The sequence below is a fragment of the Pseudochaenichthys georgianus genome, unplaced genomic scaffold, assembly GCF_902827115.2.
Source record: "Pseudochaenichthys georgianus unplaced genomic scaffold, fPseGeo1.2 scaffold_797_arrow_ctg1, whole genome shotgun sequence".
Classification (NCBI taxonomy): domain Eukaryota; kingdom Metazoa; phylum Chordata; class Actinopteri; order Perciformes; family Channichthyidae; genus Pseudochaenichthys; species Pseudochaenichthys georgianus.
Genome location: NW_027263345.1, coordinates 56,651 through 72,751, shown reverse-complemented (window position 1 = coordinate 72,751; position 16,101 = coordinate 56,651). Strand labels below are relative to the sequence as shown.

At 44.1% G+C, this 16,101-nt stretch overlaps 1 protein-coding gene across 1 annotated transcript; it reads left to right on the top strand.

The window, feature by feature from the left end:
• The first annotated feature begins 4,258 nt into the window (after positions 1-4,258).
• Positions 4,259-15,761, top strand: tbc1d23 (TBC1 domain family, member 23). Its single transcript, XM_034079985.1, has 8 exons — positions 4,259-4,440; positions 7,973-8,015; positions 9,012-9,112; positions 11,178-11,314; positions 13,156-13,244; positions 13,309-13,444; positions 13,888-14,082; positions 14,362-15,761. Exons 1-8 carry the CDS (start codon positions 4,270-4,272, stop codon positions 14,444-14,446), a joined length of 957 nt encoding a protein of 318 aa, XP_033935876.1. The 5' UTR covers positions 4,259-4,269; the 3' UTR covers positions 14,447-15,761.
• The last annotated feature ends 340 nt before the right edge of the window (positions 15,762-16,101 follow it).

Sequence of the window (16,101 nt, the reverse complement as noted above, 5' to 3'; positions counted from 1 at the left end):
ACTCTTTAAAGTAGAGACACTACATACTGATATACACCTGAACATCAGCAGGAGAGGACTCTTTAAAGTAGAGACACTACATACTGATATACACCTGAACATCAGCAGGAGAGGACTCTTTAAAGTAGAGACTCTACATACTGATATACACCTGAACATCAGAGGAGAGGACTCTTTAAAGTAGAGACACTACATACTGATATACAGCTGAACATCAGCAGGAGAGGACTCTTTAAAGTAGAGACTCTACATACTGATATACACCTGAACATCAGCAGGAGAGGACTCTTTAAAGTAGAGACACTACATACTGATATACACCTGAACATCAGCAGGAGAGGACTCTTTAAAGTAGAGACACTACATACTGATATACACCTGAACATCAGTAGGAGAGCACTCTTTAAAGTAGAGACACTACATACTGATATACACCTGAACATCAGCAGGAGAGCACTCTTTAAAGTAGAGACACTACACACTGATATACACCTGAACATCAGCAGGAGAGGACTCTTTAAAGCAGAGACACTACATACTGATATACACCTGAACATCAGCAGGAGAGGACTCTTTAAGGTAGAGACACTACATACTGATATACAGCTGAACATCAGCAGGAGAGGACTCTTTAAAGTAGAGACTCTACATACTGATATACAGCTGAACATCAGCAGACGAGGACTCTTTAAAGTAGAGACTCTACATACTGATATACAGCTGAACATCAGCAGGAGAGGACTCTTTAAAGTAGAGACACTACATACTGATATACACCTGAACATCAGTAGGAGAGGACTCTTTAAAGTAGAGACACTACATACTGATATACACCTGAACATCAGCAGGAGAGGACTCTTTAAAGTAGAGACACTACATACTGATATACACCTGAACATCAGTAGAAGAGGACTCTTTAAAGTAGAGACACTACATACTGATATACAGCTGAACATCAGCAGGAGAGGACTCTTTAAAGTAGAGACACTACATACTGATATACACCTGAACATCAGCAGGAGAGGACTCTTTAAAGTAGAGACACTACACACTGATATACACCTGAACATCAGCAGGAGAGGACTCTTTAAAGTAGAGACTCTACATACTGATATACACCTGAACATCAGAGGAGAGGACTCTTTAAAGTAGAGACACTACATACTGATATACAGCTGAACATCAGCAGGAGAGGACTCTTTAAAGTAGAGACACTACATACTGATATACACCTGAACATCAGCAGGAGAGGACTCTTTAAAGTAGAGACACTACATACTGATATACACCTGAACATCAGTAGGAGAGCACTCTTTAAAGTAGAGACACTACATACTGATATACACCTGAACATCAGCAGGAGAGCACTCTTTAAAGTAGAGACACTACACACTGATATACACCTGAACATCAGCAGGAGAGGACTCTTTAAAGCAGAGACACTACATACTGATATACACCTGAACATCAGCAGGAGAGGACTCTTTAAAGTAGAGACACTACATACTGATATACAGCTGAACATCAGCAGGAGAGGACTCTTTAAAGTAGAGACACTACATACTGATATACACCTGAACATCAGCAGGAGAGGACTCTTTAAAGTAGAGACACTACATACTGATATACAGCTGAACATCAGCAGGAGAGGACTCTTTAAAGTAGAGACACTACATACTGATATACACCTGAACATCAGCAGGAGAGGACTCTTTAAAGTAGAGACACTACATACTGATATACACCTGAACATCAGTAGGAGAGGACTCTTTAAAGTAGAGACACTACATACTGATATACACCTGAACATCAGCAGGAGAGGACTCTTTAAAGTAGAGACACTACATACTGATATACACCTGAACATCAGCAGGAGAGGACTCTTTAAAGTAGAGACACTACACACTGATATACACCTGAACATCAGCAGGAGAGGACTCTTTAAAGCAGAGACACTACATACTGATATACACCTGAACATCAGCAGGAGAGGACTCTTTAAAGTAGAGACACTACATACTGATATACAGCTGAACATCAGCAGGAGAGGACTCTTTAAAGTAGAGACACTACATACTGATATACACCTGAACATCAGCAGGAGAGGACTCTTTAAAGTAGGGACACTACATACTGATATACACCTGAACATTAGCAGGAGAGGACTATTTAAAGTAGATACACTACATACTGATATACACCTGAACATCAGCAGGAGAGGACTCTTTAAAGTAGAGACACTACATACTGATATACACCTGAACATCAGCAGGAGAGGACTCTTTAAAGTAGAGACACTACACACTGATATACACCTGAACATCAGCAGGAGAGGACTCTTTAAAGCAGAGACACTACATACTGATATACACCTGAACATCAGCAGGAGAGGACTCTTTAAAGTAGAGACACTACATACTGATATACAGCTGAACATCAGCAGGAGAGGACTCTTTAAAGTAGAGACACTACATACTGATATACACCTGAACATTAGCAGGAGAGGACTCTTTAAAGTAGATACACTACATACTGATATACACCTGAACATCAGCAGGAGAGGACTCTTTAAAGTAGAGACACTACATACTGATATACACCTGAACATCAGCAGGAGAGGACTCTTTAAAGTAGAGACACTACATACTGATATACACCTGAACATCAGCAGGAGAGGACTCTTTAAAGTAGAGACTCTACATACTGATATACACCTGAACATCAGAGGAGAGGACTCTTTAAAGTAGAGACACTACATACTGATATACAGCTGAACATCAGCAGGAGAGGACTCTTTAAAGTAGAGACTCTACATACTGATATACACCTGAACATCAGCAGGAGAGGACTCTTTAAAGTAGAGACACTACATACTGATATACACCTGAACATCAGCAGGAGAGGACTCTTTAAAGTAGAGACACTACATACTGATATACACCTGAACATCAGTAGGAGAGCACTCTTTAAAGTAGAGACACTACATACTGATATACACCTGAACATCAGCAGGAGAGCACTCTTTAAAGTAGAGACACTACACACTGATATACACCTGAACATCAGCAGGAGAGGACTCTTTAAAGCAGAGACACTACATACTGATATACACCTGAACATCAGCAGGAGAGGACTCTTTAAAGTAGAGACACTACATACTGATATACAGCTGAACATCAGCAGGAGAGGACTCTTTAAAGTAGAGACACTACATACTGATATACACCTGAACATCAGCAGGAGAGGACTCTTTAAAGTAGAGACACTACATACTGATATACAGCTGAACATCAGCAGGAGAGGACTCTTTAAAGTAGAGACACTACATACTGATATACACCTGAACATCAGCAGGAGAGGACTCTTTAAAGTAGAGACACTACATACTGATATACACCTGAGCATCAGCAGGAGAGGACTCTTTAAAGTAGAGACACTACATACTGATATACACCTGAACATCAGCAGAAGAGGACTCTTTAAAGTAGAGACACTACATACTGATATACACCTGAACATCAGCAGGAGAGGACTATTTAAAGTAGAGACACTACATACTGATATACACCTGAACATCAGCAGGAGAGGACTCTTTAAAGTAGAGACACTACATACTGATATACACCTGAACATCAGCAGGAGAGGACTCTTTAAAGTAGAGACACTACATACTGATATACACCTGAACATCAGCAGGAGAGGACTATTTAAAGTAGAGACACTACATACTGATATACACCTGAACATCAGCAGGAGAGGACTCTTTAAAGTAGAGACACTACATACTGATATACACCTGAACATCAGCAGGAGAGGACTCTTTAAAGTAGAGACACTACATACTGATATACACCTGAACATCAGCAGGAGAGGACTCTTTAAAGTAGAGACACTACATACTGATATACACCTGAACATCAGCAGGAGAGGACTCTTTAAAGTAGAGACACTACATACTGATATACACCTGAGCATCAGCAGGAGAGGACTCTTTAAAGTAGAGACACTACATACTGATATACACCTGAACATCAGCAGGAGAGGACTATTTAAAGTAGAGACACTACATACTGATATACACCTGAACATCAGCAGGAGAGGACTATTTAAAGTAGAGACACTACATACTGATATACACCTGAACATCAGCAGGAGAGGACTCTTTAAAGTAGAGACACTACATACTGATATACACCTGAACATCAGCAGGAGAGCACTCTTTAAAGCAGAGCGCTCTCGGGGTACTACCCGTGTCTCCCGTCTCCCCAGATGCTGCAGAATCCCTCCGAGTTCTCCCTCTCCGTGAAGTCTCTCCTGGAGGCTCAGAAGCAGTCCTTGGAGTCGGGGTCCGTTGCCAGCGGGGAGCACCTCTGCTTCATGGGCAGCGGGCGGGAGGAGGAGGACATGTACATGAACATGGTGCTCGCCCACTTCCTGCAGGTGAGGAGAGGAAGCTCTGAGATCCTGATGTCCTCTTCCAATATCAGAGTAACACGATAACAAAACACTGATAACAGGATTTTGAGAAACATTTTTTAACAAGAGTTGAAAAAAGAAAGAAAGGCCATTAAAATCTAAATGAACTCGGATGGGCCTGATCTCTATAACAGATCAAGCGTGTTAATTGTTCTTATAGATCAGGGGTGTCAAACTCAAGGCCCGGGGGCCAAATCAGGCCCGCGACTTCATTTAATATGGCCCCACAAGAGCTTGCAAAGAATATAATATGTTTATTATACGGTTATATGCCGATTTACAGAAGCACGTTGCCCATAAACTACATATCCCACAATGCATCTCAAATTTGACTTTTTTTCTCAGAATTTGACTTTTTTTCTTCAAAATATTCTTTTCTTTTTTAATCATTTTGTGACATTCTCACTGAAGAGACCTGCAATGATTTGCCCTAGACTTCTGCTTTCAGACGTAGTTAATTATGAAGTTATTACCCTATCCGATAATAATCCAATGCAGAGCAATAATGTAATATAATTAGGGCTGTCAAACGATTAACATTTTTAATCAGATTAATCACAGCTTAAAAATTAATTAATCAGATTAATCACCATTCGAACTATGTCCAAAATATGCCATTTATTTATGTATATTGTTGGGAATGGAAAGATAAATGAAAGAAGGCGGATATATCCATTTAACATACGGTATCTATGTTTATTATAACATTTTTCTGCGTGTCAAAATGAAAGACAGCCCACACACCTATCAATCATCAAACCGTGGGGTCTTAATTCATTACGTGTTGATTTCTATCAACGTGGAGTACTTCAGGAAAGTCGACAGAGGGGGCGGGGCTAGTGGAGTACTTCAGGAAAGTCGACAGAGGGGGGGGGGGCTAGTGGAGTACTTCGTGACCACAGAGTGAACGTTGTGATCAGCTGTTTCTGCGCAGTTCTCCAGTGAGGGGGGGGGGGTCTCCCTCCGCAGCCGGTTGGCGTAGTTTTGGCACAGTTCCGTCGTACAGACCGACGTTAACAGCAGCCTGTCTGTGCACACGGAGACCGACTCTGTCGTCCGGGGATCGAACCGCCTTCTGGAAAAGCCTCACAAGTACGTCGGTACGCAAATGCGCTTTGTGACACAAGTGACGGTACGCATTTCAGATCACATACCCTGCGTACCAGTTATGTGCACCCCTGTACCAGAGCCATATTATTACTATTATATGGCTCTGCCCCAGGGCCGGACTGGGACAATAAGTCAGGCCGGGAATTATACACCCAGCCAGGCCACTACCAGTTTTTTGTGCCATTTTGCTGGATTTATTTGTCAATTTTTACAGCGTTGCTGCCCATAGTGATAGCGCTCTAAATCTACTACCCCAAAATAAACATATGGACATGGGTTACTATTTAAAAAAAAATGCAAATCTATTTAGGAACCTATGTGAACATATTTTAAGTGGGGGTGGACCTCAAATCCTATAGGGGGGTCTGGGGGCATGCTCCCCCGCTAAGATTTGTTTTTAATGTTGGACTTAAATGCATCAATCTGGTGCACTTTGAGGGGGAAATAAAGAGACTACACCCACATGAAACAGAACTGTATACATTTAAATAATCATAATGACATGGCCATAACCAATAACATCCCATATCCAATATGAAAAAACATTGAAACTTTTTTATTTATTTGTTTTTGTTTCATTTATAGTTGTGAGTGTGTCTGTGCTCCTGAATCAGCCTCTCCTGTCTCCCCCCTCTCCCCCCTCTCCCTCCTCTCCCCCCTCTCCCCCCTCTCCCTCCTCTCCCTCCTCTCCCCCCTCTCCCCCCTCTCCCTCCTCTCCCTCCTCTCCCCCCTCTCCCCCCTCTCCCTCCTCTCCCTCCTCTCCCTCCTCTCCCTCCTCTCCCTCCTCTCCCCTCTCCCCCTCTCCCCCCTCTCCCCCCTCTCCCTCCTCTCCCTCCTCTCCCCCCTCTCCCTCCTCTCCCCCCTCTCCCCCCTCTCCCCCCTCTCCCCCCTCTCCCTCCTCTCCCTCCTCTCCCCCCTCTCCCTCCTCTCCCTCCTCTCCCTCCTCTCCCCCTGCTCCTCTTTGAGGCAGCAGCAAAGACTAGTTTTAGCTCTCAACAAGTTTTAATAGTTTATCTTACCTTTTTTCACCTAGTTAACGTTTTTTTTATTTATTATTCATGCATTTTACTAATCACTCCCCCCTCAAATGGAAATATGTGTTTACATAAATGGTGACCAAACCGTTTGAGACCCACTGAGTAAACACTAAACTAAACACTCGGAGAGTCCTTTACCTTTGACAGCAGAGGACTCTCCTCCACCTTGTTGTTGAAACAGCTCCTGATATCCGTTAGCGCAGCTAGCTAGCACCAGATGCTAACAACAACAACAATACACGTAACCGGTGCGCGCGGTTTATCTCACTCGCTCGCGCCACACATAACACACATCCTCCCGAGCTTGAATGACACACAGAGACCAATCGAGTATGATCTGTATGAAAGGGGCCATGTCGGCAGGCCACACCATGTAGACAGCCAGTCACCCTCTGTGAGGCAGAGTCAGACCCACATTTGCGCAGCGTTGCGTTCACAAAACATACGTATAAAAAAAAAAAATCCTCAGGCCAGCAGGCCACTTAGCAGGCCAGGCCATCGGGAAACCTCCCGGTCCTCCCGATGGCCAGTCCGGGCCTGCTCTGCCCTGTACTACAGAAAGAGTATTCTGTGTGGGGACTTCCTGCAGCAACACCACGCCGTTATCAAAGATGTTCTATTGAGAAGACGATCAGACAAAAGTTTTCAAAACCGTGGCTACTGAAATCAGTCTGACTAACTGCTGTCTGTGCAGTTACTCCGCGAGTTGGCAGACTTTATTTTGCTTACTTTAACATCGTGTCTCATGGTGGGGCTGAGCCATGTCTTGGTATGGGTGCAGCCTACCCCAGCCATACCCTGGCGCTGCCGCTGGTGGCACGTATGGGGCGGGCCATTCTGCACATGCGTTAAATGCGTTAAATATTTTAACGCCATTAATTCAAAAGATTAATTACCGCCGTTAACGTGATAATTTTGACAGCACTAAATATAATACATTATGTTATATATATTAAATATTTATATATGTATTTTTATATATAGTCTTAAAGTTACAACCGGCCCTTTGAGTGCAGCCATAATGCTGATGTGGCCCGCGAAGAAATTGAGTTTGACACCCCTGCTATAGATAGTAATTGTTGTTGAATAGAACATGCACACAAGTCTACGAGCTGCATCGTTAATGTTGTAACTTCATCTTGTTTGGTTCATCTGGACACTTTGTAAAGCCTGCCGAGTTCATGTGGTAATAAAGGGCTGTATAAATAAAACTCCACATCACAAACACTCACTGGCCCAGGTACACGGGTCCACCTGTTCACCTGCTCGTTAGGGCAACTATCTAATCAGCCAATCACATGGTTCACATCACGGTGTTCAAACTGCTAACTGGAGTCTCTCTGTTACAGAAAAACAAAGAGTACGTCAGCATTGCTAAAGGAGGATTCATGGGTAAGTCATTTCCTAATCTGATTTAAACTTGATTCAGGAATATCCACCCGGTTCTTTAGATATTAAGATGTGCGTATATGGAAGGGGATTAGGGTCCGTCTTTTTTGTTTAACTCAACTTAAAACTAAAGATCATCACAATATCTCAATCTTTATGTATTCATCACATTTGAAACACCTCAGTTGACCAAAGTGCTGAACAGGAATACATACAATATAAAATATAACACAATGGGAGTAAAATAATAAAACCATAATTAAAAACATGAAAAAAGCACAATAACTAGAAACCTATGAAAACGTGCGCACTAGTATTGAAAGCCAGTGCAAATAATAATAAATAAATGCAATAAGTTATTTCTTTGCCATCCTGCTAGTCTGAAGAATGCTCGAGGTCAGGGGTTCTCAAAGTGCGGCCCGCGGGCCAATGGCGGCCCTCGGAAATGTTTCTGGCGGCCCGCGATAGTTAACGTGACACGCTGAAATGCATGCGTTGTATTTTAATCCTCCATGGTCGTATCTGGTAAGAACTAGAATGGAATTTAAGAATGGTGAAACTGCGCCCCCTGGGTTGTCATTCCTAAATTATGAATGACAGCTTGTGGAAAGCTTGCTAGACTACTGGTTGCATGGCAACTAGGCATCTCGCGAGTTGCGGTTAAGCGGAAAATCTGTTGTAAGTTATCAGAATCAGAAACGGGAGTTAGCTCGCGATTCTAGCTAGTCACTGTCTGTAGATAACCCAACGTCGTGTCCTCTGCACGTTCTTAATGTATACTGCATGTATAATTGGTTAGTTCAATAAAGAAAGGATTTGTTTTGGAATTATTTTGTGTTCCGTTTTTTCTTGGGCGGCCCTCAATCCAACATTGGGCCTCACTCATCAACACTTTGAGAACCCCTGCTCGAGGTGCACACGTTCTTCTGCCGTCAAAACAGAGTGTCTGGGTCGGAGACTTGTTGAAGTGTGAACTCGGAGATGCTTCTGTGATTGCAGCTCTCCAGAAGCACCTGGTGGACATGAACATTGAGGGGCTGGACTCGTCGTACATGCACTGGATCGTCAGCACGTCAGGATCCAGCCTCTGCTCTCCAGACGTAAGACCCCCGAAACATCACGATACATAACGGGTTCGCAAACAGACTCTGATACCGTTAGGAAATTCTCCCTGGTCCCCGGCTTGAGCTTCAGCCTCAGGATCCATGTATCTGTGATCCTCTCCAGAGGGAAGGAGTCATCACATACAGAGACTAGTTCCTGAGCAGTGTCCTTCACATGGAAGGAGTCATCACATACAGAGACTAGTGTCCTTCACATGCTGATATCAAGAGAGGGAGTCACACAGTCACAAGATGGAGGAGTACCAGTTATTCTAGAAAATCATACATCCTGTCATTTACAAAATCTCAAAATTCAGACTTTCGCAAAAATCTGAGTTTTTCGCAAAAATCTGACTTTTTCGCAAAAATCTCAAAAGTCTTGAGTTTTTCGCGAAAATCAGACTTTTTCGCAAAAATATAAAAAGTTTGACTTTCTCAAAAATCTCAACAATTCTGACTTTTTCCTCAAAATTCTGACTTTTTCTAAATGTTGGTTTTTTTCTTGAAATCTGAAGAAAAAAAATTCTGAAAAATTCGGGCTTTTTCTCAAATTTTGACTTTTTCCCTAAATCTCAAAATTCGGACTCAAAATCAAAAAATTCGGACTTTCTCAAAATCTCAACATTTTGACTTTTTCTCAAAAATCTGACTTTTTCTGAAAATTTACAAAAGTGAAAGATCACTGGTCAGCGTCTTGAGCTTCAGCCTCAGGATCCATGTATTTATGATCCTCTATTGTTGAGAGGATCATAAATACATGGAATGTTGAGATTTGAGAAAAAGTCAGAATTTTGAGATTTTGAGAAAAATAATAATTCTCTGTTTTGACTACTTCCATTGTGGAAGTAGTCAAAACAGAAAAGAAAATTCGTTGGTATTTTTAAAATCTCAAAATTCGGACTTTTTCTGAATACTTAAAAATGTGAACTCTCCCTGGTCCCCGGCTTGAGCTTCACCTCAGGATCCATGTGTCTGTGGTCCTCTCCAGAGGGAAGGAGTCATCACATACAGAGACTAGTTCCTGAGCAGTGTCCTTCACATGCTGATATCAAGAGAGGGAGTCATCACATACAGAGACTAGTTCCTGAGCAGTGTCCTTCACATGCTGATATCAAGAGAGGGAGTCATCACATACAGAGACTAGTTCCTGAGCAGTGTCCTTCACATGCTGATATCAAGAGAGGGAGTCATCACATCCAGAGACTAGTTCCTGAGCAGTGTCCTTCACATGCTGATATCAAGAGAGGGAGTCATCACATACAGAGACTAGTTCCTGAGCAGTGTCCTTCACATGCTGATATCAAGAGAGGGAGTCATCACATACAGAGACTAGTTCCTGAGCAGTGTCCTTCACATGCTGATATCAAGAGAGGGAGTCATCACATACAGAGACTAGTTCCTGAGCAGTGTCCTTCACATGCTGATATCAAGAGAGGGAGTCATCACATACAGAGACTAGTTCCTGAGCAGTGTCCTTCACATGCTGATATCAAGAGAGGGAGTCATCACATACAGAGACTAGTTCCTGAGCAGTGTCCTTCACATGCTGATATCAAGAGAGGGAGTCATCACATACAGAGACTAGTTCCTGAGCAGTGTCCTTCACATGCTGATATCAAGAGAGGGAGTCATCACATACAGAGACTAGTTCCTGAGCAGTGTCCTTCACATGCTGATATCCAGAGAGGGAGTCATCACATACAGAGACTAGTTCCTGAGCAGTGTCCTTCACATGCTGATATCAAGAGAGGGAGTCACACAGTCACAAGATGGAGGAACAGAAAGCAGTATCAATGTTTACTTCAGATTAGCTCCACGTCAGAAATGAGCATGCTTGATGTCTCTCTCCATAATGAGCATGCTTGATGTCTCTCTCCACAGAGGCTGAGTCATCATGTTCATCACATAGCTATCATCTGCCTCAAGCAGCCCTGATGCTCTTCCATCACACATCCTGTCATGCTCACAGATACAGCTGGTACCCTTGTTAGCATGCTGCTCTCATGTTGGAGGACACTCAGTGTCTCCCATCAGATGTCTAACGTCTTCATGTGTCCTGCAGGGAGAGAGTGGCCCTGGAGACGGGAAGGGAGTGAAGTCTCTGGTCAACAAGATGACGTTTGCTTTCAAGTCAAAGTCTGTGAACGTGAAGGAGAAGATGATCAGCTTCATCGAGAACACCGCCACGCCTGTGGACAGGTGAGGAGGCCTCCTGCTGGGCACTCGCTGAGCACGCTCTCTTCCTGGTTAGGGTTCACTCTCAGGCTTTGAAGCCAAACGTATTTTCACTCTCAAGCTTTGAAGCCAAATGTATTTTCACTCTCAAGCTTTGAAGCCAAACGTATTTTCACTCTCAAGCTTTGAAGCCAAACGTATTTTCACTCTCAAGCTTTGAAGCCAAACGTATTTTCACACTCAGGCTTTGAAGCCAAACGTATTTTCACTCTCAAGCTTTGAAGCCAAACGTATTTTCACTCTCAGGCTTTGAAGCCAAACGTATTTTCACTCTCAAGCTTTGAAGCCAAACGTATTTTCACTCTCAAGCTTTGAAGCCAAACGTATTTTCACTCTCAGGCTTTGAAGCCAAACGTATTTTCACTCTCAGGCTTTGAAGCCAAACGTATTTTCACTCTCAGGCTTTGAAGCCAAACGTATTTTCACTCTCAAGCTTTGAAGCCAAACGTATTTTCACTCAAGCTTTGAAGCCAAACGTATTTTCACTCTCAGGCTTTGAAGCCAAACGTATTTTCACTCTCAGGCTTTGAAGCCAAACGTATTTTCACTCTTAAGCTTTGAAGCCAAACGTATTTTCACTCTTAAGCTTTGAAGCCAAACGTATTTTCACTCTCAAGCTTTGAAGCCAAACGTATTTTCACTCTCAGGCTTTGAAGCCAAACGTATTTTCACTCTTAAGCTTTGAAGCCAAACGTATTTTCACTCTCAAGCTTTGAAGCCAAACGTATTTTCACTCTCAAGCTTTGAAGCCAAACGTATTTTCACTCTCAGGCTTTGAAGCCAAACGTATTTTCACTCTCAAGCTTTGAAGCCAAATGTATTTTCACTCTCAAGCTTTGAAGCCAAACGTATTTTCACTCTCAAGCTTTGAAGCCAAACGTATTTTCACTCTCAAGCTTTGAAGCCAAACGTATTTTCACTCTCAGGCTTTGAAGCCAAACGTATTTTCACTCTCAAGCTTTGAAGCCAAACGTATTTTCACTCTCAGGCTTTGAAGCCAAACGTATTTTCACTCTCAAGCTTTGAAGCCAAACGTATTTTCACTCTCAGGCTTTGAAGCCAAACGTATTTTCACTCTCAGGCTTTGAAGCCAAACGTATTTTCACTCTCAAGCTTTGAAGCCAAACGTATTTTCACTCAAGCTTTGAAGCCAAACGTATTTTCACTCTCAGGCTTTGAAGCCAAACGTATTTTCACTCTCAGGCTTTGAAGCCAAACGTATTTTCACTCTTAAGCTTTGAAGCCAAACGTATTTTCACTCTCAAGCTTTGAAGCCAAACGTATTTTCACTCTCAAGCTTTGAAGCCAAACGTATTTTCACTCTCAGGCTTTGAAGCCAAACGTATTTTCACTCTCAGGCTTTGAAGCCAAACGTATTTTCACTCTCAGGCTTTGAAGCCAAACGTATTTTCACTCTCAGGCTTTGAAGCCAAACGTATTTTCACTCTCAGGCTTTGAAGCCAAACGTATTTTCACTCTCAGGCTTTGAAGCCAAACGTAGAGGAACAGAAATAGATTATTATTATTGTGTTATTGAAGTTTGACTTATTCCACGCTAGAATGTCTTTCAATCTGCCGTGAAGGAGGTTCCTGATCGCTAGGACTCCCACCAGCTGTCTGTCAGCAGCACCATGACACACACACACACACACACACACACGCAGACAGACAGACAGACAGACAGACAGACAGACACACAGACACACAGACACACACAGAGAGAGAGAGAGACTCACACACACACACAGAGACCCACACACACACACACACGTGTGTGTTGTTCATCCCGGTGTGTGTGTCCTCAGACATGTGAGCAGCAGTGACCGGGTGGGTAAGCCGTACCGAGGAGTGAAGCCCGTCTTCAGCATCGGGGATGAGGAGGAGTACGACACAGGTGAGTCTCTCCGTCTCTTCTGTGCTGTGCTAGAGAAGCCTCTGAGCCTCCGGCCTCATTTCAGACGAGATCGACAGCTCGTCGATGTCCGACGACGACCGGAAGGAGATCGTGAACATCCAGACGTGGATCCACAAGCCGGACGTGAAGCACCACATCCCCTGCAGCGAGGTGAAGGAGACGGGACACATGTTCCCCAGGTGAGACAACGTGTCCCCCGGGTGAGACGGCGACGTGTCCCCCGGGTGAGACGGCGACGTGTCCCCCGGGTGAGACGGCGACGTGTCCCCCGGGTGAGACGAGGCCATATAGAGAAGGCTAAGCTGTCGTTATTAGGCTGTACGGTCGGAGCGTGAGCAGGCCTATGTTTCTGGATATTGTGTCAGGGGGTCCGCGAGCGTTTCTTTATTGGTGGTCCCCGGTATGACAAAGTTTGAGAAACACTGATCTAAAGTAACAGACAGAGAATCAGCACTTTGGAAACAGGGCTGAAACAGAGGGGAGTATGGGTAATGCTGCAATGACCTATTTGGTGTTTCAGCCAATCAGAGACAGGCTCTGGGTGTATTGATGAAGAGGAGGATAACGGGGACCTTGAGCAGTGGAGGAGCATCAGAGTAACAGCTGTTTCTGTGTCCTGCAGCCACCTGCTGGTCACGGCCTCCCACATGTACTGCCTGCGCGAGATCGCCTCCAGGAAGGGCTTCTCCTACATCCAGTCCCGGCAGGCGCTCAACTCCGTGGTGAAGATCACGTCCAAGAAGAAGCACCCTGAACTCATCACCTTCAAGTTCGGCAGCAACAACTCAGCGGGGGTGGAGATCTCCGCCGTGGAGAGGTGTGTGTGTGTGTGTGTGTGTGTGTGTGTGTGTGTGTGTGTGTGTGTGTGTGTGTGTGTGTGTGTGTGTGTGTGTGTGTGTGTGTGTGTGTGTGTGTGTGTGTGTGTGTGTGTGTGTGTGTGTGTGTGTGTGTGTGTGTGTGTGTGTGTGTGTGTGTGTGTGTGTGTGTGTGTGTGTGTGTGTGTGTGTGTGTGTGTGTGTGTGTGTGTGTGTGTGTGTGTGTGTGTGTGTGTGTGTGTGTGTGTGTGTGTGTTCTCATCTCTGTTCTCTCCTCTCAGATATTTAATACCGAACGCCGGCGACGCCACGAAGGTGATCAAGCAGCAGATCATGAAGGTGCTGGACGCTCTGGAGAGCTCATAGAGGGGGGGGGGCTCCAGCTGGACTCTAACTGTGAGAGGAGGAGGAGTCTGTCCTCCTGCAGAGAGACTGTGTGTGTGAGGACACACTGAGTGTGTGTGGTGCTCCGCAGTCATCAAACCTCCGACATGGTTTCCTTTGATCAAACACCTCCCTCTGAACACCTTGACCCCTGGCCGACCTCTGGAGCTCCTCCTCAGGCCTCTCTGCTTCCTCTCAGACCGGAGGCCTCTGGGTCTGGAAGTGAGAGAACTGTAAACACGGATCCTGCAGAAACCTCCAGACACACACACGCACGCGTACAGTAGGATGTGTAAACTGCTCTGAAGACCTGAAGTCTTTAACGGTTCAGATCAGTTTGTCTCTGCTGTGTTCGAGCCGCCGTGGGATAAAGACATGTTAATACATATGGTGTGTGTGTGTGTGTGTGGGGGGGGTGACATCAAAGAATTCAGACATGGCAAAAATATTCTACATTTTCTGAGATTATATTTTCCAAAATTCATGAGGAAAAAAATCTTAAATATTTTTTTTTTTTTCTCGTATAAATTACAAATTTGACGGAAAAAAAAAATCAGGAATATTAAAATGTTTCCTTTAAATTTCAGATTATTTTTCTGACGTTTTTCTTGTAAATCTTAAATTATTATTCAAAAGGGAACAAAAATCTAATTTACGGGGGAAAAAATTCTTATTCTTATTTTGGGATTTTCATCATAAAAACCTTTGAGCTATATTTCCAGACCCCTGCTCTCTGAAACGTCTCCCCTCCCGGACTCGGTCTCGTATCGATTGATTCCCCCTCGGCCCGAAAGCACCGTCACGACTCTGCTTCCTCACATCTCAGAGCGGCCTCTGACTCCTTCTCTTCCATCAGTTAATGCCTGGTGAAGGAAATGACCTCTGGAGGCGACCTCTGAGGAGAAGGTCTCTGTCACACAGCTGGGTCGAGACATTTGTAAAAAGTCCTTATAAATATATATATATCTCTGTCCTCTGTCCGTGTCTTAATACTAGCTTTAGTGTGCTTGCCACTGTTGCCTTCGGCCTCATAACGCGCCTCTTCATCGGACTCTTCCTCGCTTCATCTTACTTATGTGTGGAGACGTGTGGGCTTCACCGTCCTGACGTCCGTCTGGAACTCAACGGGGACAGAAATAAAGGTCTGTCCCCTCGAGACCCTCAAAGTGGATCCTCACTCTTCAGAGCGTCCCCGTACCCACGCACCGTCTGAGGCAACGCGTCTCCAGTGGCATCGCACCTTCCTGTCCCGCTTTCATCTCCTGCGCCTTCTGTTTCTAATAAATGGAGATTATTACACTGTGTGGACGAGTTTCATTCATACATGTGTCCATCAGCAGGAGAGCACTCTTTAAAGTAGAGACACTACATACTGATATACACCTGAACATCAGCAGGAGAGGACTCTTTAAAGTAGAGACACTACACACTGATATACACCTGAACATCAGCAGGAGAGGACTCTTTAAAGTAGAGACACTACATACTGATATACACCTGAACATCAGCAGGAGAGGACTCTTTAAAGTAGAGACACTACATACTGATATACACCTGAACATCAGCAGGAGAGGACTCTTTAAAGTAGAGACACGACATACTGATCTACACCTGAACATCAGCAGGAGAGGACTCTT